At 37.6% G+C, this 22,543-nt stretch overlaps 1 protein-coding gene across 1 annotated transcript; it reads right to left on the bottom strand.

The window, feature by feature from the left end:
- Nucleotides 1–5,719: 5,719 nt before the first annotated feature.
- Nucleotides 5,720–21,995, bottom strand: LOC103708226 (AT-hook motif nuclear-localized protein 1-like). Its single transcript, XM_008793047.4, has 5 exons — nt 21,178–21,995; nt 20,094–20,161; nt 14,995–15,126; nt 10,083–10,244; nt 5,720–6,390 (listed from the first exon to the last, which is right to left on the bottom strand). Exons 1-5 carry the CDS (start codon nt 21,620–21,622, stop codon nt 6,103–6,105), a joined length of 1,095 nt encoding a protein of 364 aa, XP_008791269.2. The 5' UTR covers nt 21,623–21,995; the 3' UTR covers nt 5,720–6,102.
- Nucleotides 21,996–22,543: the final 548 nt, after the last annotated feature.

The following is a 22,543-nucleotide window of genomic DNA, read 5'->3' as shown; positions in this document are numbered from 1 at the left end:
TATCAATGGAGGGAGAAACTGTTCGGCAAACGGGAGCGGTTTGCCAATATACGACGACCTTGAGTTGCTGAGGAAGATGGCGGCAGCTACCAAGTTCAGCATTATAAATGCCAAACAAGGAGAGCTAGACGTCTTTAATATTGCAGTAAAGAAATAATTGGAACAACGCGTAGGCCCCGGCCAGAGAGCAGCTGCCGTGAGGATTGTCAGTAGGTAGGAAGGCTTGAATCCTAGAGTTGAATGCATGCCGTTTGCTGTGGCAGCAAATAATAATGGCCTTGAGTTGATGGTTTGATCGTTCCTTTGGGTCTCTATTTATATCTCAGGAGGCGTGAAGGTTTCTTAGCAAGTACTGCATGCAGTAGTTGTGTTGAAGACGCTTATGCCTAGTGGGACGTGGACTTCTCCAGGTCCTCTCCTCTGGGAGTTTCCAGGCACCTTGTAGGGTCAAACAATGCGGTTTGGCCGGCTGTTCGCATAGCAAGGTCCGTTCAAGACTCTCTCACTCTCTCTCACACACACTCGCTCTCTGTGTTTGCGTGTAAGAGAGAGTGTGATCGAGTGTGTATTATTGAAATTTCAGGCCACCTTATTTATCAGGAAACTACTCATATTGAGGTAGGCGTTCAAGCAGAGAGCAGAGTTCCAACGAAGTATTAGAGTGGTCGCCAGGAAAAACCAAGCTGAAAAGCTTGGCAGCACATTACTTCGCTGCATGAATATTCTATGTATGCTTGGGATGCTTGCTAATTAATTTCTGATTTCACAAGTAACAAGACACTTCTTAGAAGCTTCATTAATATAATCATCGAATTGACATTGTAGACAAGACCAAATAAGTATGTTTGTTGCTTAAGAAGTTGCAGGGAAACTTCAGTGTCTAATTTATTAAAAAGGCAGTCTTTTGCATGTAACATCATGTATCATCACATATTTGCAGGAGATATATACCTTCCTTCGTTCATGTTTACAAAATGATACTGGGAAGTCCTTGACAATTCAGAATAAATCCTTTCTCATCCCTTGACATCACCTGATTTATTGTAGATGTAAAAACATAATATTACCTTTGTCCCAAATTATGTAACATAATATTTAAAATCTGCATAAAATTTTTTATTTTTTTTGTATAATTGTTTATAGGGATCGAGGTTAGACAAATAAAAGGAAAATATGTTGATTTGCATTTGAGGACAATGAGGAAAATTATCTTTTGCGCCCATAATAAATATAATCCTGAGTAATTTAGAATCAAGATTAATGGAAAAGGGACTTCATTTGAATTATCAGGAGTTTTCCTATATCAATTTGTGGATTTAAATAAATTAAGAAGATGTTCATGAGCATGTGACAAGACAAGGTGTTATATGGAAAAAAAATTCTGAAAAGAATGTCCACAAAGTTAATTTTTCACTTTGCTCTGACCTTTTGGGCAGCTTATAAAATGATTTTAGATGTTGCATCCAAGATGATATTAGAACAAACAAGGTCCTATTATTATTTTTTTAAAATCTTTTAAAGGAGATCGATTAACCTCTTGAAAAAGTTTAATATTTTTTATGATCAGATGCATGAGAGTGAAATTTATGTAACCCAAGTGGGGTTCCTTATCCCACATCGTTTGGGCTACTAAGTGGTAGATGACAACATTGCTCCCCCCATTGTTCACCCCCAATTAGCCTTCATTAAAGGAAGATATATATGCAGCACAGAAATTCTAACCCCATGCACAAGGAAGAAACAGCATTTCTTAACAGAAAATTTTTGACATGAACTCCATTTCCTTGTGATACTATCTGGCCTTTGCATGAAACTCTGGACGCGATTGGTCAAGACTAGGAGTTAAAAGGATGTTGTGGAGTTTAAGGGGGTGCCTCAAGTTCTCAGCCCAGAATTTTTCCTTCCAAAAATGTTGCAGCCATAGTAGTTGAGTTGTGGGAGGAAAGGATGAGTGGCTTGCCAAAAGGAGATATGTTCTCCTTTTCCAATGACCATCGAGGAGCTTTGTTGGAGAAGATGACAGTCCTATCATGGCTTCTCCGAAATGGAGAATAGTCCTGTAGGGAGAGAGAGTGGTAGAGGTTAATATATGATAAGGTGGTTTTGTCAAAGTGCATTCCCATGAGTGTGCACAGATTCCTCTAGGAGTGCACTTAGAATAAGGAGAGTAAGCAATGAGATCAGAGTATCAAGGGATTGAAAAGTTTATTCGCAACATTTTGGCTTGGCACAATTCTAATTGGGTCCAAGATGGGCTTAATTTAGGATGCTAGGAGACGATTTTGGAGCTAATTAACTGGGTTACGTTGAGGTAAGGGTGAATAAGATTAGGTTGGGGTAAGTAGAATGGTCTCTGATTGGGTCAAAGTGGGTTTGATCGCTCGCGATCAAGGAAGACTGGACATGACTAAGTGCGACCGAGTTTGATCGGACGCATTCAAATGCAACTGGACATAAGGTTGTGTTTAGGCCGGTTTAGGTAGCATTATGTCAAATTCGGTGGCTAAGATGGAGATCGGGCATGACCAAGAACGATCGAATATAATTAGGCATGATACGTTGCGATCGGGCTCAAGCGATTTAGTCAGATTTGGTTGAAGTGGAAGGGATAAGACTGCTAGATTAGGTTGGATTTGAGTTTTATCTTAGAATGGTTAGAGAAACCAAAAATTCCCTGCAGGAGGCATCGAATTGTTGATATCCTCTGCGAAATGGAAGTTAGAAAGAAAGGAGATTAAGGAGGAAGAAGATGGAAGTTCTAAGGCTCCTCAATTATCCTACAGACACCACAAATAAACACCACCCATGAGTATAATAACCAGCATGAGCTATACCCTCGCGTCAAACCTATATCAATGGGAGCATTTCTGATGTTCGTCTGCCTTGAACCAAGCCATCCTCCCATGACAGAAGGGGTGAGATTTTGGTTGTGCAGTGCAATGGATGGTGTGTTCTCATCCCTTATTGGATGATCAAATTGGCCGATCAGGATCGCAATCATTTGTTTTCGTCCTAAACTCCTTTGTCTTTATTGGCCTCTGTCTACCCTTTCAACTTCCATCTCAGTCCGGTAAGCATAGAACGCTTCAGCCTCCCCGCAGGCTAACGCAGCCTTCGCTAACGCATGTTCCAACGCGGTTGCTGGCAATAACCTATTTGAGCACCTAGTTCTTGTCTTCTCTATGTATGAAGCTCCCCATCCAACTAGGGTCAAACCAAAAAAGGATCTAGCAAGGAAATAACCTTTTTTTTTTTTTTTCTATTTTAAGGTGGAGGTCAATATAATGTTTGTGCTTATAATATACTATTGTGTAGCAAGAGGTATATACTTGCATCTCAGCATATGGAGTGAGGAGTGAGTGAAAACAAGAGGAAAAGTCAGGAGTCTGGCCCTGGAGTAGTTGAGGGTGTTTTCTTTAATTAATTTATTTATTTGTGATTTTGAATTGGGCATAAGAATCCAACTTGGACTCATGGAGAAGGAAATTGGAAAACTAATAAAAAATAGAAAGCCTGATAGGCTAGCATAGATCGACTGACCGCTTATTTGTTTAACTATTAGAATAACAAGTCATTGTCTCGGTACCAGATACCATACCGATACCATTCTGTTACAGTGTTGATATGAGGTACGGTATGATATTGATCAGCACAACAAATATTGATTATAACTACAAAAAACATTGCCATTTATCCATCTAGGCATTCGTCATCCACATGCTACTAGTCCTCAAAGTGATCGACTTACACCATGGTGATAGCATGGCAAATAATAAGTCCTCGATCACTATCGTTGTTCAGGAGTCTATCCAAGATTGCAGGCTAGTATAGACGGATTGATCGCTAAACTGGGACAATTGGAGAGCAATCTTCAATTGGACATTCAATGATTTTGATGAATACGTGCTCTCTATGCATTTCATGTCGATCCACCATTATAGGTCATCGAGTAGTCAATCGATGCCTTGCCGAACATATGACAAATGATCAGTCCTCAGTGAGGAAGCAAATCCAAAAACACCTGCAATCACATGCCCACAAAGAACCCATATCCATCCTCAACTTGCAAACACATGGCTTTCCAATATCTTCTAACCTACATGTTTCACTTGTCGACCAATTTTAGCTCAGCTTGTTGGCATCCCTCTCTACATATGAAAAGCTCATTTTTGAAATTAATCCCCCTACACACTTTATATCACCCTCTTAAAAGAGGAATTAATGATTTCAGAATTAATAATAAGCTATTCAACTAAAGATCCAAACCATTAAAAACCTACACTATAAAGATGCCTCAAAACTAAAATTCATATATTTTGGTGGTACCTTAACATATGCATCAACTTGCTAAAAAATGAACTGTATTATTTGCATTGGTATCGTAAAATGCAGGAAAGAGCATGTAAATTGAACATATAGTATGAAACATGATCTACACATTTGAAAGATGGGTACATCTAAATTCAAAATATTCTGATTATTATATCATAGTAAAATATAGTGTCATGCTATTAAGATCAACCATTTTGATATCTACTTAATAATTAGATTGCAACCTTCAAAATACATGAATTTAGTTTCTAAGTATTTTTTACAATGTAGATGATGTTCACTGATTAGGTTCTTGAATTTAGACACTTTGTTATTTACTTTTATTCCTTAACTCATTTTTAAGGAGTTAAAGTGTATAATTCAACCATGTATGTATGTTTGTATGTATGCATGCATACATGCATGCATGCATGAGATACTGCAGTTGGAAGGATGAGATGATGAAAGATCAAAATTTCTTAAGACACTGAACTCTCTTTTATGTACATCGACATGAGGCCAATATGGAATGAATTTAAGCCTACTACAGTTCCGAGCATTGCCATATGCGAGCTTGTGCACATCATGCATGCAGGGCCAGGTATCACCATCCACGGACGCATAGTGCTCGCCAAAAGTAGCGAGCTAATAGGGGGAGACAATTAATACTGAATTAGCTTTCTCAAATTATTCTACCAAAACAATATTCTTCATAAATACGTCTTTGCGCTCATAGAATTTTTACTTTTTTTAATATTTTAATATAAAAATTCATGCTGCAATGTGTTTAATTCCACATCGGCTATATATTAGATATACCTTAAATACTTATACGATGCCAAAAGACCAAAATATTATTGAATTAATTACAATAAATAGTATTAAAGTAAATTCGGCCTGCCAAAACAATATTAATAATTTACAATTGAATTTTGTAGTACTTGTTATTGAATTCGAATGAAATTATATCCTCAATCCCACAATGACTATATATTAGATAGATCTTAAATAATGATTCAAGGCCAAAAAACCTACATAACACTTTTAAACTATCTTTTTTTGGATTGAATCCTAAATTATTAACTTACAGTGCCCACTGTCTGGTACCTAGTTTTCCTTTATTTTGAGACAACTTTTACTAACGCTTGGTTTTTCCTTTATTTTGAGACAACTTCTATTAACAGCTTTCAATTCCTTTAATGCATCGGGAAATAAATACAATCCGAGGGGAAGAAGAAATCTCACACACAAGCACCCACTGATTCACACAGACACACCCAAAAAGTACCCCAATTTATATGAGGCTTCTATTTATCGGTGATCAGTTCAAAAAGCTAAAAAAAAATTGTCCATCATATGCCCCAAGATCAATTGAAGAGACGGCAAGATTTCTTGGCCACCTCAGAAGGAACAAAAAGAGAGCATCATGATTTCATCACACTTGCAAAATCAAGTATCCATCAACATGAAATTTGCTGAAACTACAAATGATTGAATTTAAACACCACTGAATGAAAACCAGGTGTTACAAGTATAAATATCAACCAAGCTAGACAACAAGAAGGAGCACAGTCATCATTCTGTTCCAGAGAAACCTAGGGAAACCAGACACTAAAGTTCATCTACTGGAGAAAAGCTAAAGCATGCAAACAAGCTTACCAGACAAGTTAGAGAAGGTGAGTTCCAATCATTCATTTGCAACACATGCAGAGGCAGCTGTTACAAAAGGTTGTCAACTTCTGGTCAGTATGATGCCTCAGAGGTGTGCAACAGACGACTTTCTGAATAACTTCACCCTCCAGGCAAAGAAACGTTAATATCTGTTGTGGAGTTCCTTGTGTCAGGTGCTGACTGTAGAGGAGCAGCCCAGTTTTCTGCCCTAAATGTGGAGGAAGTTGCGAGGTTTGTTTTTGGGGCTGCTGAGCTCCGCAGCCCTTGCATGCTACCATAAGCCTCCTCCATCTCCATGCTGGAAATTGGCACTGCAGCTGCGGGCATTGACAGAGATGAAGTCTCTAATTTTGGTTTCTTGGTTTTCTGCTCCAGCTTGTAGCTTGGTAAAAAGCTTCCCACCACAACCTGATATAGAACAGCGGAAGAAAGAGCGTCCAGTTGATTAAGTAGATTTCCTAAAATACATTCAAGCTAATCAAAATTATTAAGGTATATGAAGTCTAACTTGAAGTCACACTGAGATCATATGCGACTGAAGTGTAAATGGGCATGTAGTAAATAAAACTAGATGACTCATCTGGAACAAAAACAGGAGCATTCTTTTGGTTGCTAAGAGGCTCTAATGGCTTTGGAGCAAAGGGGGAGCAAATAGAAGATTTCATAAAGGCTCTAAAAGATATTCTCCACTATTGGAATATGGAAAAGTAATACACACAAACACATACATATACTACCGCACGCAGCAAAAAAAGAAAAAGGCGCTGGGATGCTTTTGGTTCACCTCTCCAACAATCAAAAATCAAAAATTCAAGAAAGAGAGAAAGCCATCACCTCTCCAAGATTCGCCAAAACTCCAAGAGAAATCAGAGGAACAGAGAGAGCATAGACTATTCAGTGACCCCATCATCCTTTCCTAGTGCGCTATTAAATTCAGAGAAATAAAAGGAAAGCTAGGATTTCATGTCTATTTCTCTTCATTATTGGTTATATTACAGAATTTTTTTTTTATCTTTCCCTTAATTATTGCAATTATGAGATTTATCTGTTAGTACAAAAGCATCAAATTCTCTCAACTTCTAGCTAGGATGTTTTTTCTTCTAATAAGGCACTCTCTCTGATCACTGATGGGAATCTCTTCCCATTAGCTCATTTCTCTAATGGAAGTGGGTTGGGTAGTTCTCTGTTTCATGTGTCAAGTTTCAACCAAGGTGGCCTCTATGAGAGAGGAAAGACTCCAATTGAACTGACCCTCTCCCTCACTCTATATTTCTATCAATCCTGTCTCAACTACTCTCCTCCGTCCTCTCTTTTGCATCAGATCTTTGTCTCTCTTTTTTTCACACTCTCTGTATGTTAAACAACTCAAGTGGAAACAGCATCAGTCCGTATTATCCTCACAATAAATGAATTAAAGCCACAGGCATGGCGCATTGGCAAATTGCCAAAACAATATGAAGCTGCAGTCCAGTACCGCCCTCTTCATCTACACTAAAGGGAGAATCCACTATAGTTATCCACCCAAGTTTATACGCAAACTTATGTATCATCACACTCTCAATAGCAGATCAAACACATGGTTCAGTGTAAATTTAACAATTTTGTCTCTATTTTGTAGCACACTGAATGTATAAGGCTTATCTAGTATAATCATGACGTGAGGCTCTCTTCCTCTAGTCATGATGCATGAACGATATTGCATGCACATTGTGAAGCAACATATTTTTATGTACTTCTAATGGTAATTCCAATCATATATTATTTTATCTAATTTTCATTATTATTATCTTTATATTTTTCTTTCCCTTGCATGGTTGGAGGGGCGGGATCTTTTACAAGTTACTATTTTGAAGTCCATGTATTTTTAGCCAATTACTTGCAATGATGTTCTATATAGCAAAATAATTTTCGCCACAATCATAACCATCTCATGTTTGTGTTTACGTTTTATTGAGAGAACTGGCCATGTGTACATTATTCATCAGAAAATGCTTTGCGGTGCTAGCTAGTGCACATGAAAGGTCCCCAAACCAACATATTCAACCACACCTGGTGTATTGCACCAATTTCCATGATTCACACCAAACCCCTTGTGCTTTGTGGCAGAGGGAACTTGTCCTGTGCATGAAAAGTGTGCCCCTAGCATTCCTCTTATTTGTCACAAAAGCCCACTTTTCAGTGGGGTAGTTGGAAACTCCATCTTTGTAGAAAAGCGCCACATAATACAGGACTAGTCGAAACTTTTCTTTGTTTTTAGCGGGGAAAGCAATAACTCTGTTTCCTTCCTCATCCCCTCAATTTGTTCCACTCGAATTCGATATTGTGAGGTTCTTTCCATTACTTGTTAATTGATGATTATGATCCTATTTGCCCATTATCTATGGATGAGATCTAACCACATAAATAGAACCCAATATGTGGCTCTTTAGCGTATCCTAACTTCTTATTTCCAAAAACAAATTAGTTTATCACATCTAATCCTTTTCAAAACTATCACATGCAATATTCCCATTTATGTTTTTCCTTCGTAACCTACTTTCTCCTTTTAGTTTTTTAAACTATTAACAGAAACTGAACTCTATTATTTTAGTAGCCATCAGATCCAAGAATTAAAGTTTTGGCCCAAACTGATCCATTAGTCAAAATATTTCAGTTTTGGCCAAAACAGATCAATTTCAGTTGAGACTCATTGTTTTAACTACACATTCATCTTAGGCTCTTATAATCTAATTAGTATTATTTTTGTCAAAGTTTTGTTGTTATGGGTGAGCAAGATGCAATGTTGATATGCTGTTAAGTTATAAAAAAAATATCGCAATTTGTGAAACTCAAAATGCATGTACATGCATAGTATTTTACTCAATATATTTAGTGCATTCATGTGATTTATTGAATAAATTACACTTCAATACAATTTAATTTCAGTCTACAACTATTCAAACTACATAAATTATGATTATAAATAACTTAAAACATAATAAAATGATGTAAAATAACTTGCCTTAATTGGTTTTAGTTTTTTTCTTATTATAAATAACTTAAAACATAATAAAATGATGTAAAATAACTTGCCTTAATTGGTTGAAATGACGAGACTGAGCAAAATCACTGAGATTGTTGAAATTGCCGAAAACAAACTCTGTATAGGGGACAAAACCAAAACCAAGTTTAAAAGCCTTGATCAGATCCATAACTTGCATTGCAATCTCCCAAGACACTTTGCTCAAAAAAGGCAATCTCCCAAGATACTAAGTGGAGATCTCTCAAAATCAAATTATCACGCTCGCATGGCTAGCATAGAATAAGACTTCCTGTTCTGTACAATTTCCACAGTGGGAAAAGAGCATCAAAACTCCAAAATAGACAAAAATATAAGCCCAACCAATAGGGACCTAAAGGAATCTACCATACTATGGCTACCAAAGCCAAGCCAGGAAACCACAATTGTTGACCCTTCACCTCTTCTTTCTCCTAAAAACTTCCTCCCTCCCATGCGACTCTGTTTATCTTGCCTACACTTATTCCATCTCCACATGCTGAGACAAAATTGCATGTCAATTTCCACCACCTCCCTAGTTTTTCTCTCCCTTTTAACACTTCTACTCTTCCCTTATATAAAGCTCTAACAAGCCGTTCTTCCCTTCCCCTTTTCTTCTGTAATTATTCCAGCATTGGTACAGAACATAAGAATAGAAAACAGAATAGATAGTAGTGATACAAAAACAGAGGGAACTAGCTGCTATGCTGATGTTCTCTCTCCATAAGGATAGGACTAGGAGGAAGAAATGTCCAACATCCTATCTTCTCCAGAAGAGCTCCCAGCCCCATTGGTTCTGTTGAATCCCCATCATCATCCCTGATGTTATATTGTTAAAGTAAAAACTGTACCTTTGTTCTTATGAGTGTACATATTACTTCATATAACTTTCATTTCTATAGCTGTCTTTGACCGATAATTTATAATAGGAAAAATAACCATCTAGATATTGATGGACAATCAAACGATGAAAACCTTTTTAAACAAGAGGGATATGTGAAGACTTCAACAAAAACAAGTATTTAAAGAATCAAATTTTGCACCTTGTGTTGAACAGTGTTACCTGCACAGGACTAGCAGCCACGAGTAGACCAGCAACTCCACCACCAACAACACGACCATCAGGGCTTGCAAGAGAAACACTCATTCCACCAGATCGACTCCTTGTTCCCCCATTTTCGGTTGGCATGAATGATCCAGATAAGGATAGCAGCTCAAAGCGGCCCTACAGAAACAGCAAGTGGAATAAGGTGCATCATTAAGCAGCATTGGCAGCAGCAGCATGCACAGGCAAACACATGAATGCACAAGGGGGGAAGGGAGGGATAGAGAATGTTGAGATCTATATAGTAGGCAGTAGGCACTTAAGTCCAATTTGGGATATCAAAAGATACATCTACAAGTGTTATTTACCAAGTAAACTAGACCCATTGCATTTGCTGAAAGCAGATTGACCAGAGAATCAAGATTGTGTTCTAACTTCTAAGATCCCATTCACCATTGAAATCCAAACAGTTCACCTTAGTTCTGAGATGCAAGCCTATTTTTCATAGGGTCAGCTTTCTGGACCATTAAAGTATGGCCAATCAAAGTTAAAAAAAAAAGAAAACCTACGATCAGCAGAAAACCTAACATTAACCCCCAATGAATTGTTGTCAACTTCCCAATCAAGGCAACAGCAGGCAAGATATGCTTATTATCATTCCCGAAAGACCAACCAGCAGTAAAGGATACCTATCTCATTCCACAATTTAAATTGTTTTAACCCAGAACAGATGCACCAAGGTTTTCGAGAGTTGATAGTCCAGAAGAAGAAGGAAGATTAAAAGGTCTGACATGATAAACTATAATCATCCTTGAGGTATAAATTACAAGCCTAATAATACATATCCATTTTTTATAAAGAAAAAACAAAACACAGATAACAGAAATTCTAGAAGAAATGTAAAAAGCAAAAAAAAATATGTAATTCATGAAGTCATAAACAACAGTGCTTGCATTTATAAGAGCTTCAATATAGTAGAGAACGAATAGAATTGTCAGTTTGTGTATGTATGTGTGTGTGTGAGAGAGAGAGAGAGAGAGTTGGATTTGAGCCCAAATATTACAATTGCAAAATACATGGTGGGCCATCCAACTTGAGAATATACATAATAATGAAATGATAGTAGAATAGATAAAGATAAGAAGTGAACCTATATGTGACTAACAGTATTTACTGAATCCTGACAACATTGTAACTGTATTGTAATGCTAGTAGCAAAATAATCCGATTTACGTGAGATTAAGTTTCCAGTTTAACCACTTGACCATATGGAGGAAATGCATCCTCTAATATTTAAAGGTGCAAGTGGGTCAAGAAGACTCAGACCTAACCTCAGCCACCACTGTACCTAAACTCCAAACTGTGGATTCCAACTAGGTCAGCGATTAATCTATCAAAATTAAATCCATCCAATTTGACCCAGCAAAATAGCATAGTGGTGGAACTCACTGCTGACTTAAACCTAACATTAAATTTCCATTTTAACTAAACTTGTTCGGCGGACATATCAGATCAATGTTCAAACAATGCAACCAAATCCAATTTGGCTCAAACCTAGGTCTACTGAACCAGGACACAAACAAAACCACTAGCATCTAAAATTCATGTGGGGCGGAAAAAAAATAATCATTCCTATTTTAATGCTCATTAAATGCCATTCTAAGTAACATATGATCCAACATATGCATAACTAATAGCGGACAATATTTGCTATACAGAACCTTGAGTCATGAAAAAAGAGAACGCAATAATGCAATTCAAAATTAAGGAAAGAAAAAGGAATGAAAAACATTTCCAGGTAGTGATACAAGGGTTATATAACATTGAAATTGTAATAGTAAATTCATATACGCAGTGAAGATACATTGCATCTAACGTTGAAGTTGTGTTACTAAGTCGCATGTGCAAAGCAAGTTCTTAATAGTAATGCATAACTTAGGTTAGATGGGGAGAAATTTCCTACATTGTAGCCAAATTGATGGATTGTTTTGATCCAAGCAAATGGTGAAAGTCCAAGGTTTACCAAACTGGTGTTATGATCCATACCGGTCAGCTACCAGTACGATACAGTACGGTATGGATCCGTACCATGCCATCCCAAAATGTGTTGAAACAGAGAGAGACGGGAGAAAGAGAGGGAGGGAGGGAGGCGGAGCCGCCACAGCACAACTGTCGCCGGCGGAGGTGAAGGGAGATCGGTGAGAGATGGGAAGGAAGAAAGAGAGGAAGAGGAAAAAGGGGAGTAAGAGAGGTCAAACAAGGGATCCAAGAGATGGGGAGGCTTGGCTTGGTTGCCGACTAAGCGGCAGGTCCGACAAGGAAATCGGGATCTCGATGGAGAGGGCAGGGAGAGAGGGAGTATTGTTGGTCGGCAAGGGTGAGATGAGCGCAAGCAGATGGGAGAGACCGAGAAGCCCTTGAATCGAATGAATCTTAAGCCGGTAAGCCTTGTCTCACATAAATATGACAAACTGTGCCGATAATCGACTAGTCTGGTTCTATATGCCCCAAACCAATCGTTTCGGCATGGTTTGGCAAACCGTAGGTGAAATAATTAGTTATTTATGTCACATTAATGGATATATGTGCTCCTACTCTATGTTGTTGGAAGCCTCTCGTATTTCTTTATAATTGATTAGACTAATAAGAAATGCAACTATGACAATATTTAGTTGAACTATAATTCTTTGAATACAAATTAATGAGCAAAAGTTGGACATTCAGAGACCCCTCTCAAGTCTCAAGAGTTTTTATTATCATAATACTAGAAATGGCATCTAGACACAACCAATGGAGGATATATGTTACTATGAGACGATCCTCCTTTAAGAGAGTAACTTGATTGAAGGAGGGTTACCATCTAACTGAAAATCTCTACTAGCCTTTAGCAAGCTTAACACCTTAGGCAAAAGTGAGCTCTTGATCAAATAGGGAGCCATGTTCGATCATGGAAAGCTATGAAGAAATACTGCTAAGTTGTTGATTAGTGAATGATAGGATTAGGTAGACCAAGATCTCCATGTTTGGTAGAATTTAATAGTGAAAAAAGTGCATGTGTTTGTTTGCGTATTATACATAAAAACATATATGTTCCATATTCGTGACTATTTAACACAATATAGAGAGCTATGTCATGCTCAAAATGTTATCAACTTGTACTTACAAGTATTGACCTACATGGTAGCGTCCAATGGAGCTGCATTATGGTGTGTTTTGATGTATAGTGACTAGACAAGTGTTTTACTTAGATAACCCAATTATCTCCCCTTGATCCCTTCTATCCATCCTTTGAAGGTGATCGGCTGCTCGACAATGTGAAGGATAGGCTTGACAGCATGAGTGTTCCGTGGTTTCTTGAATTTCTACTAATATCATAATTTTTTTTAACAATGTAATATGTATAACACAATAAGCACGTAACACATTTTTCACTTAATAATGAAAATTGGATTACCAAATACTAAAAACAAATAAATAATCCCTAAATTAAATCATGTATTACATAATTATGTTACTAAATGTTGATGATCATAACATGAACTTGGTTACGAAGATGCAAGCATAAGTCATTCCCTATATTTTCATACCAAACTTTCCGGTTTAGTTGTATAATACATTGAGTCACCTCAAGTCACTGAGATCACAATTTGTTTAGACCGTTATAATAATGTGCTTGCTGTTGTCAACAAATGCAGGTTCACCAATGTCACCACAGAAGTAGGATATTTGTTGGGAGCATAACAATATTTACATATATGGAGAAATTGCTTCCATTGGAGATTTAGATATTAAAGTGTGTCAACATGGGTCAATATGTATTTGGAAAGAAAAAATACAAGGTTACCGGACTTAAGGAGGTGAAAAGATGCCTTATACCCAAAGGTAGATCCAAAGAATGGGGGAAAACTAAGAAGAGGTCAAAAAGACAAAGGAGGTAAGGTAGAACTCAACACACGGTACTCAAAGTATTGGTGCATCAACAAATATAAGCGAGGTCAAGAATGGAACAAGCCCTATGATTTGGAAGAGGCCCAATATCTAAATTGACTGTATTGCCCCATGGAGCCCCATATTAGCTCCTTACCGCTTGGTAGCCCATTACTAGCACATAGTGCCTCCAATTTGTCAAACTCTACTTTGACTATTGCACGAGTCCAATGAACACCACATTCATTTATTCATTAATATATATACGGTCCACCTACTATGGTCCCTCTATCCTGCAACTTATAAATCTTTAAATTTGGAGTTAATATTTCTTTCAAAAAGGCTTTCACAGGTCTACCTGGCACCAACAAATGTCTTGTTTGTCCTAACTTAATTCAGCTACTAATATCATGTTTTTAGTTCCATTGATCATCTATTCACTAAAACCACACCAGTCAGATATCAGATTTTCTTATGTGGGGGTATCACCATCTAGTTTCTCCTGTACTGTTGATCTCATCTTTGCTTCAATCTAGTCTTCCTTATCAATTAATAAAATCAGCTTGGTGTTTGTCATACAGTCTAATGTGACTTTCAGGCCCATATTTTCCATGTCACTTGAGTTTGCTTCGACTCTCCATTATGGAGTTGTGCTACCAATTTCTACTGTTGAGTTAGTTATTATACAGAGTCTCCATGAATAAAGCCCTAATATGGCCATTTGTTTGCTTTCTGAATCTAATCCTTTTATATTTTAGTTTCATGTCCTAATGTAGAACTTATTTGTATCTCCAACATTTGTTCTTCAAAGATCAATTATTTTCCAAGAAGCTCTAAAAAATAGTCAGCAAGCCTAATCTGTTTTACATAAAGAAAACAATGTTGGTTTAGGTAGAAAGTGAGAATGAGTTGATGAATGATAAGTTTAGACAGTTTCTTCAACTAGTGCAAAGAATTCAAAACATCACCATAAATTTCATGGATGAAGGATCAGCTTTCAAACCTCGTATGTCAATGTACCACCAGAGGAATCAGGTTGACGAAGTGTAACATTTGATATGACACCATTAGCAGATAGAATACAAATAGCTCGAGGACCTTGTTGAGAAAAGGATATGATCTTCATAGTAACATCCTAGAAAAAAATTACAAAGGTAAATTAAACAATTCACAACAACAAAGAGTTTTGGCATATAGTGAAGATTGATAGATACTATTACATAATAAGATTTGCAACCACTTCTTCTACTGCAATTTGTGAAAGAGAACATCACTTCTAAAAAGGACTTTCTTATTTCTTATTTTATGAGAAGTCATACTTTTATTAACCAAAAGATCAATGTCATAAAAATTACCTCAGAAAGCATTATTTTTTGCACAAAAAATCTATCTGCCATTAAAAAAACTCAAAAGTTTGTAAAACCTCTAAAGATTTTTCTGTGACCATATTCATTTACACAACATTCTGTCTACCATGTTCCCTCCAAGCAATAAGCAGATGTAATTGAAGCATCATTTTCAAAAAAACAAAGAAGTGCAAGAAAAAAGGGAAATAATCATCATCAGAAGGCACTGGTGAATACATTTATGGCGATCATGGTCTCCATAACATATGACTCTCGATAACTTGGCATGAGACAATTGCCGGTTGTAATCTTGCCAAATTGTAAGTATTGTAATTCAAAACTAAGGAAACCTTGATCTTCAGTAGGTTGCAAGGTGGCAACATAGTGATAACACTAATGTATATAGTTTTGCTAGCGAAGTTCGCCACCTTGGTACTAGACCCCATATTGGTATCATCCTATTATAGTGTCGGTGTATGGTACGGTACGAGATGGCGAGGCGTACCGAGTGTCGATACAGTATGAGACTACGTACCGGTTCGGTATCGATACAGTACAAGACTGCATACCAGTTCGATATTGGTACGGTACGTCCGATATGGTACGATACCGACCGGTATGACAAAACTTGCTAATGATATTCTCCGAACCACCCCATTGAATTCAAATTGCATGGAGTTGAAATGTACAATCTGTCAAAGATGAGCATCAAAGTATTTAAATACCAGTGACTAATTAAAATTGTCAGTAATGAAATTACTAAGAGGAAAGAATAAAAACAAAGTTCATTTCTTGGTGCTTAATTGCTGTTATAAATATCAGGATCGCCAATACTTTGTTTAGTTTTCTTTGATAGACTAATGCAGACTAATGTAGAAAGCTAAAAAACATGAGTTTCGGTTGAAAAGGAGAGAGATAAAGGGGCCAACTTAGATTGCAGTGCTGAGGAATAAAGAAAATTACTTTTGGAAAAAAATTTCCATGTTAACCATGAGGAATTAGGATCCACACCATCTAAAAATCATCAAAGGTACTGGGTGAGTTAAAAATTTCTTGCTGAAATTCATAGTCGCACCAAATTAAGATAACACCAATTGTGAGAGCAAGCCAAAATAGATTTTTTATGTTTTTGCCCAAACCAGCTTAACCAACCAACTAAATAAGTAAATCAAATGATTTCATTATTAACATATTTTTTAGAATATTGGGGGAATTGTAGAATATTAAGAAAATTGAAAATAAAATGAACATATGAAAGAATAATTAAAGCTTATTACATTGCAAAAGTTGGAAATAATTTCACCAAATGTATTGATAATACATGTGAAGGTTGGATGAGGAAGTTTAGGCTTGGCTTAATGTTGAAAAGACGAACCTCCAAGTATATATCAGCAAGGTTTTCTCCATTTTTTAATTAGCATTGAAGAGTTCCAATGTACTTAAGTATATCGTAGAACCTAAGATGTCATTTGGCATCACTTTCATTTTTCTATTCTCAAAGATATAGAAAAATAAAAATTCTATTTTTCTTGTTTCTTAATTTTTGAAAATATAAAAATGTTTTGCATAGTCAATTATTTTAAAAATACAAATATAGTAATGGTGGCGGAGGTGATGGTAATAACAACAGAGGCAGTGGAGGTACCGGTGACACTGGAGGCAGGGTGATGGCTGTATGGCGGAGGTTGTGAGGGTAATGGTAGTGGCGAGGGCACCAACCATGCGAAAGCAACAAGGATGGTGACAATAGTATAGTGGAGAGAATGGTAGCGGGAATATTGGCTAAGTGGTGGAGGCAACAATAGTAGTGGCAGCAAAATTACTTTTGGAAAAAAATTTCCATGTTAACCATGAGGAATTAGGATCCACACCATCTAAAAATCATCAAAGGTACTGGGTGAGTTAAAAATTTTTTGCTGAAATTCATAGTCGCACCAAATTAAGATAACACCAATTGTGAGAGCAAGCCAAAATAGAATTTTTATGTTTTTTTCTAAATCGGCTTAACCAACCAACTAAATAAGTAAATCAAATGATTCCATTATTAACATACTTTTTAGAATAATGGGGGAATTGTAGAATATTAAGAAAATTGAAAAGAAAATGAACATATGAAAGAATAATTAAAGCTTATTACATTGCAAGAGCTGAAAATAATTTCACCAAATGTATTGATAATACATGTGAAAGTTGGATGAGGAAGTTTAGGCTTGGATTAATGTTGAAAAGAGGAACCTCCAAGTATATATCAGCAAGGTTTTCTCCATTTTTTAATCAGCATTGAAGAGTTTCAATGTACTTAAGTATATCATAGAACCTAAGATGTCATTTGGCATCACTTTCATTTTTTTATTCTCAAAGATATAGAAAAATAAAAATTTTATTTTTCTTGTTTCTAAATTTTTAAAAATATAAAAATGTTTTGCATTGTCAATTATTTTAAAAATACAAATATGGTAATGGTGGCAGAGGTGATGGTAATAACAACAGAGGCAGTGGAGGTACCGGTGACACTGGAGGCAGGGTGATGGCTGTATGGCGGAGGTTGTGACGGTAATGGTAGTGGCGAGAGCACCAACCATGCAAAAGCAACAAGGATGTTGACAACAGTATAGTGGAGAGAATGGTAGCAAGGATATTGGCTACGTGGTGGAGGCACCAATAGTAGTGGCAGGGAAATTACTTTTGAAAAAAAAAATCCATGTTAACCATGAGGAATTAGGATCCAGACCATCTAAAAATCATCAAAGGTACTGGGTGAGTTAAAAATTTCTTGCTGAAATTCATAGTCGCACCAAATTAAGATAACACTAATTGTGAGAGCAAGCCAAAATAGAATTTTTATGTTTTGTCCCAAACCGGCTTAATCAACCAACTAAATAAGTAAATCAAATGATTCCATTATTAACTTTTTTTTTAGAATATTGAGGGAATTGTAGAATATTAAGAAAATTGAAAAGAAAATGAACATATGAAAGAATAATTAAAGCTTATTACATTGCAAGAGTTGGAAATAATTTCACCAAATGTATTGATAATACATGTGAAGGTTGGATGAGGAAGTTTAGGCTTGGCTTAATGTTGAAAAGAGGAACCTCCAAGTATATATCAGCAAGGTTTTCTCCATTTTTTAATTAGCATTGAAGAGTTCCAATGTACTTAAGTATATTGTAGAACCTAAGATGTCATTTGGCATCACTTTCATTTTTCTATTCTCAAAGATATAGAAAAATAAAAATTCTATTTTTCTTGTTTCTAAATTTTTAAAAATATAAAAATATTTTGCATAGTCAATTATTTTAAAAATACAAATATGGTAATGGTGGCGAAGGTGATGGTAATAACAACAGAGGCAGTGGAGGTACCGGTGACACTAGAGGCAAGGTGATGGCTGTATGGCGGAGGTTGTGACGGTAATGGTAGTGGCGAGGGCACCAACCATGCAAAAGCAACAAGGATGGTGACAACAATATAGTGGAGAGAATGGTAGCAGGGATATTGGCTACGTGGTGGAGGCAGCAATAGTAGTGGCAGGGTTGGAGGCTATGTGATGATATTGGCAAGGTTTCGCATAGTCAATTATTTTAAAAATACAAATATGGTAATGGTGGCGGAGGTCATGGTAATAACAACAGAGGCAATGGAGGTACCAGTGACATTGAAGGCAGGGTGATGGCTGTATGGTAGAGGTTGTGACAGTAATGGTAGTGGCAAGGGCACCAACCATGCGAAGGCAACAAGGATGGTGACAACAGTATAGTGGAGAGAATGGTAGCGGGGATATTGGTTACGTGGTGGAGGCAGCAATAGTAGTGGCAGGGTTGGAGGCTATGTGATGATAGCAGAAGTGATAGCTATGTGGCAGGGGCGGTGATGATGGCGGTAGTAGTGTGATGAAGGTAGTAACAGTGGTGAAGGCGGTGAGTTTGATGGTTGTGGCGGTGATGGCATTAGCGGTGGAGGTGAAAATAGTAGTGTTAATGGTGGTGGTAAAAACATAAATTTCTTGTTTCTTAAAATATTGAAAGCAAAAATTTCTTACTTTCATTTTTTTTAGAAATAATGGATGTGATTTTTAAAAATAGAAAATAAAAAGATAGCACAAAACATGTTTTATGCCTCAATTTTTTATATTTTTATATTAAACATATAAAATAAGAAATAAATGTGATGCCAAATTGGCCCTAAACTTTTAATATATTACATAAATCAGCTAACATGCTTGTACCATGTATATAGGAAGCTCCATCGAAGTCACACATAAGTAAAAAGGTTACTGCTGATGACAAAGTAGTTTACTCCTTTAAATTTACAAAATTGTAAAGTGGGGTTAAATTTTATATTTAAACAAATAACAAATAGCAGAATAAAAAAAAATTCAGCTCATAGAAAAGTCCTATAAAAGACTTTTAAAAATAAAAATGTCAAATTATAAAGAAAAAAAGCTTGTAAATAACTAGATGAAAACACTATAGTGTGGCATAATCTTCAACAATACAATGCAAAACAATATTAACTACTTTACGACACAGTTATACACCTTTATGGCGAATATTTGATTTAAGTACAGTGAATTAAGAAAAAAAGTCGGCTATTTTAGAATTTAAAGTTCATATGAGATGGAGAAAATATGCACGGTAGATAGTGCAAAGATGAGCATGCCAGGTGATCTCGAAGACAACACTTGTATTTTACTGATTTTTAATAATAAGTGGTATATGCTCACGAAAAATTAGTCACTTTTTGCCAACAATACCTCGCCAGCTGCAACTGTGATGACATGAGGCGTGAAATTTGCACCAGCAGAACATGCAACTATTTCGCCTGCTCAAAGGAATTACAAATAGTGAGTGAACCACCACATCCCAACCTATGCTTACTTGAGGGGAAACAAAGTGCAACAACATACATCATGTAAAAATCGCACTCCCTTATTAGCTTAAGATGAACTAATCACTCATATTTTACTGATTGAATACTGAAGAGGAAAGGAATGACTATGCAGCTAAAGCAGTATTCAAAAATTGATTTCTTACGGTCATCAGATTTTTGGACTTTCAAAAGGGGAGAGAATACTGCCTGAGACAATTTCTTCATCTGATATGAGGGTCCCATCATTCACAGAGCAGCAGTAAGCACTTGTCCACTGCCCTCCAATAAAACCTTATATGGTCAGCACAAGCACTTGCTTAATCTGAATCAGGTTTCAACAGCCTATCAATGAAGGAAACTAAAATTTCAACCCCACCTTTCATTATTTTGAGAACAATCCAACCCACATCAGTGTCAGGAAACTCACAAATTTCACCTAGAAGCAGAGTCAACAAGAATCAGATTCCCAGTACCCCAAGCCCACCCCACAAAACTTGTCTTTCCCCAGAAGAAAGGAGACCCATTTCTTACAAGATCTAATACAAGAGATCTTATCCAGTGGTCCCACACACTAATTCCAGCAACGTACCTCCGAACTCCCTGGTCGAGAGGTTCCGAACAAATTCGACTGCGAGCTCCAAGGGAGACAGGGACAGCAGACAGACACACACCACATAAGACCATATGCGGACCACAGATTGTCATATCAGCTAACAAAGTTCCAAGAAAATCAAAACCAACATCAATTGCAGCAGAAAGGGACCAACTTGACAACAAAATCAAATCTTTTACCAAATTTAAACAAGAATCTCAAACAGAACCCCATAATTTTTCTAATAAAATTCACAAATCAGACACAAGCTGAAACAATTCTAGAAGAACTATCTTAGCATCAGATCATCTTCCCAACCACAGCACCAAGATAACCTAAAACACAGTGAAAGAAAAAGAAAGAAAGAGTTTCATACCTAAAGACTCCAACTCGAATCCATACTGTTGCTTGCTCACAAAACCTCCTGGCCGCCCTCTACCCCGCTTCATCGCCGTCCCCACTGCCGCCACGGTGGGGTACTCCCCTGCCGGCACCGAGGCCGATATTGGCATCGGGTTCAACGGCATCACCAAGCTTCCGTCCGGCCCGTACTTCCTCGGCCTCCCCCGCTTCTTCTTCAACACCGGCATCGCCACGCTCACGGACGCCGGCCCCACCGGCCCCGCCGCCACCGGCGGCGGCGGGGCTGACGTTGCTGTCTCTGCCGGCAGCGCCGTCGTGGCCGCCGCCCCCCCGCCCTGGCTAGACGACTCCGCCTTGGCCGTCACCTCCGGCGGAAGCGGTGGCGGAGGGCAGCTCCCAGCGGCCTCCGCCGCCGGGACCGCCACCCCCGGAGGAGCCCCTTCTTCCCTCACCTCCATGCATAAATAAACCCCACGAAACCCTAGAAATATCTCGGATGCTGGATCGGGGGCTCAGCGCCTGGATGCAGAGCTCTCGGCCGTCCGATTCTAGGACCTAGGGTTTCCTCGAGCTCTCGCCATTGGAGAGTAGAGGAGAGCTCGAGAACAAGAGAACCACCTCGCACCCAAAAAATTAAAAGTTTTTAATTAAATTAATTCCCTCGGAAATTTCCCGGACCGGGTTCCTGTTTCCACTCGACCGGTCGGAAAACCTCTTTTTTCGACGGCAGTGTCAGGAAACCGCCGCCGAGTCGCCGGCGGTCTTGGGAACCCAAGGAACAGACTCCAAGCGGAAAATGGGAGAGGCGAAAGCGAGAGAAACGGGAGGAAAAAAAAAAAGAACGCAAAAGATTAATAGAAAAAGTTAAAAATGGAAGAAATAAATAAATATATTATTATAATATTATAATCTGAGGGGCTACAAAAATCGAAATATGCCTTTCAGATGAGAAATATTTTTTTTTTCTTCCGCCAATTAAGAAGGAGATAATAAATAAAGAAATGGGTAAAATTGGAAACATGAATAAGACTTTTCTTTTTTTATTATTTTTAAGTTTTTATATTTAAATTTTTAGGGGATTTAAAGCTGGGGAGGGACGAACTGGTGAGCCGCCTTTTCCTACCACCGTCCAGCTCTTTGTCCTTTTCTTAAAAGGTGATACCATGAAAGTGCCCTCGTCATTTTAGTGAATTACTATAATGCCACTCTAAACGTCATCACGTACACGTGCTACTCCTTTTTGGCTTCTGGCATATCTCAACCGTCCCCAGTTCTGGTCACCTCCGGTGAGCTACGTTGGTTGATGGTTGATTGGGGGAATCGGTCAAGTTCCCGAGTCAAATCCAACCCAAACCTAAGGTGGATCAATTTAGGGGTGA

This window comes from Phoenix dactylifera, chromosome 17, assembly GCF_009389715.1.
Source record: "Phoenix dactylifera cultivar Barhee BC4 chromosome 17, palm_55x_up_171113_PBpolish2nd_filt_p, whole genome shotgun sequence".
Lineage (NCBI taxonomy): Eukaryota > Viridiplantae > Streptophyta > Magnoliopsida > Arecales > Arecaceae > Phoenix > Phoenix dactylifera.
This window is presented reverse-complemented; position numbering and strand designations above follow the sequence as displayed.

Coding starts and splice junctions, on each gene's coding strand:
- LOC103708226 (XM_008793047.4), bottom strand. CDS start 21,622: ATGGAGGTGAGGGAAGAAGGGGCTCCTCCGGGGGTGGCGGTCCCGGCG. Junction 10,245..14,994: donor GTGGTACATTGACATACGAG/GTTTGAAAGCTG, acceptor CTGTTTCTGTAG/GGCCGCTTTGAGCTGCTATC. Junction 6,391..10,082: donor TGGCTGCTAGTCCTGTGCAG/GTAACACTGTTC, acceptor GTTCTATATCAG/GTTGTGGTGGGAAGCTTTTT.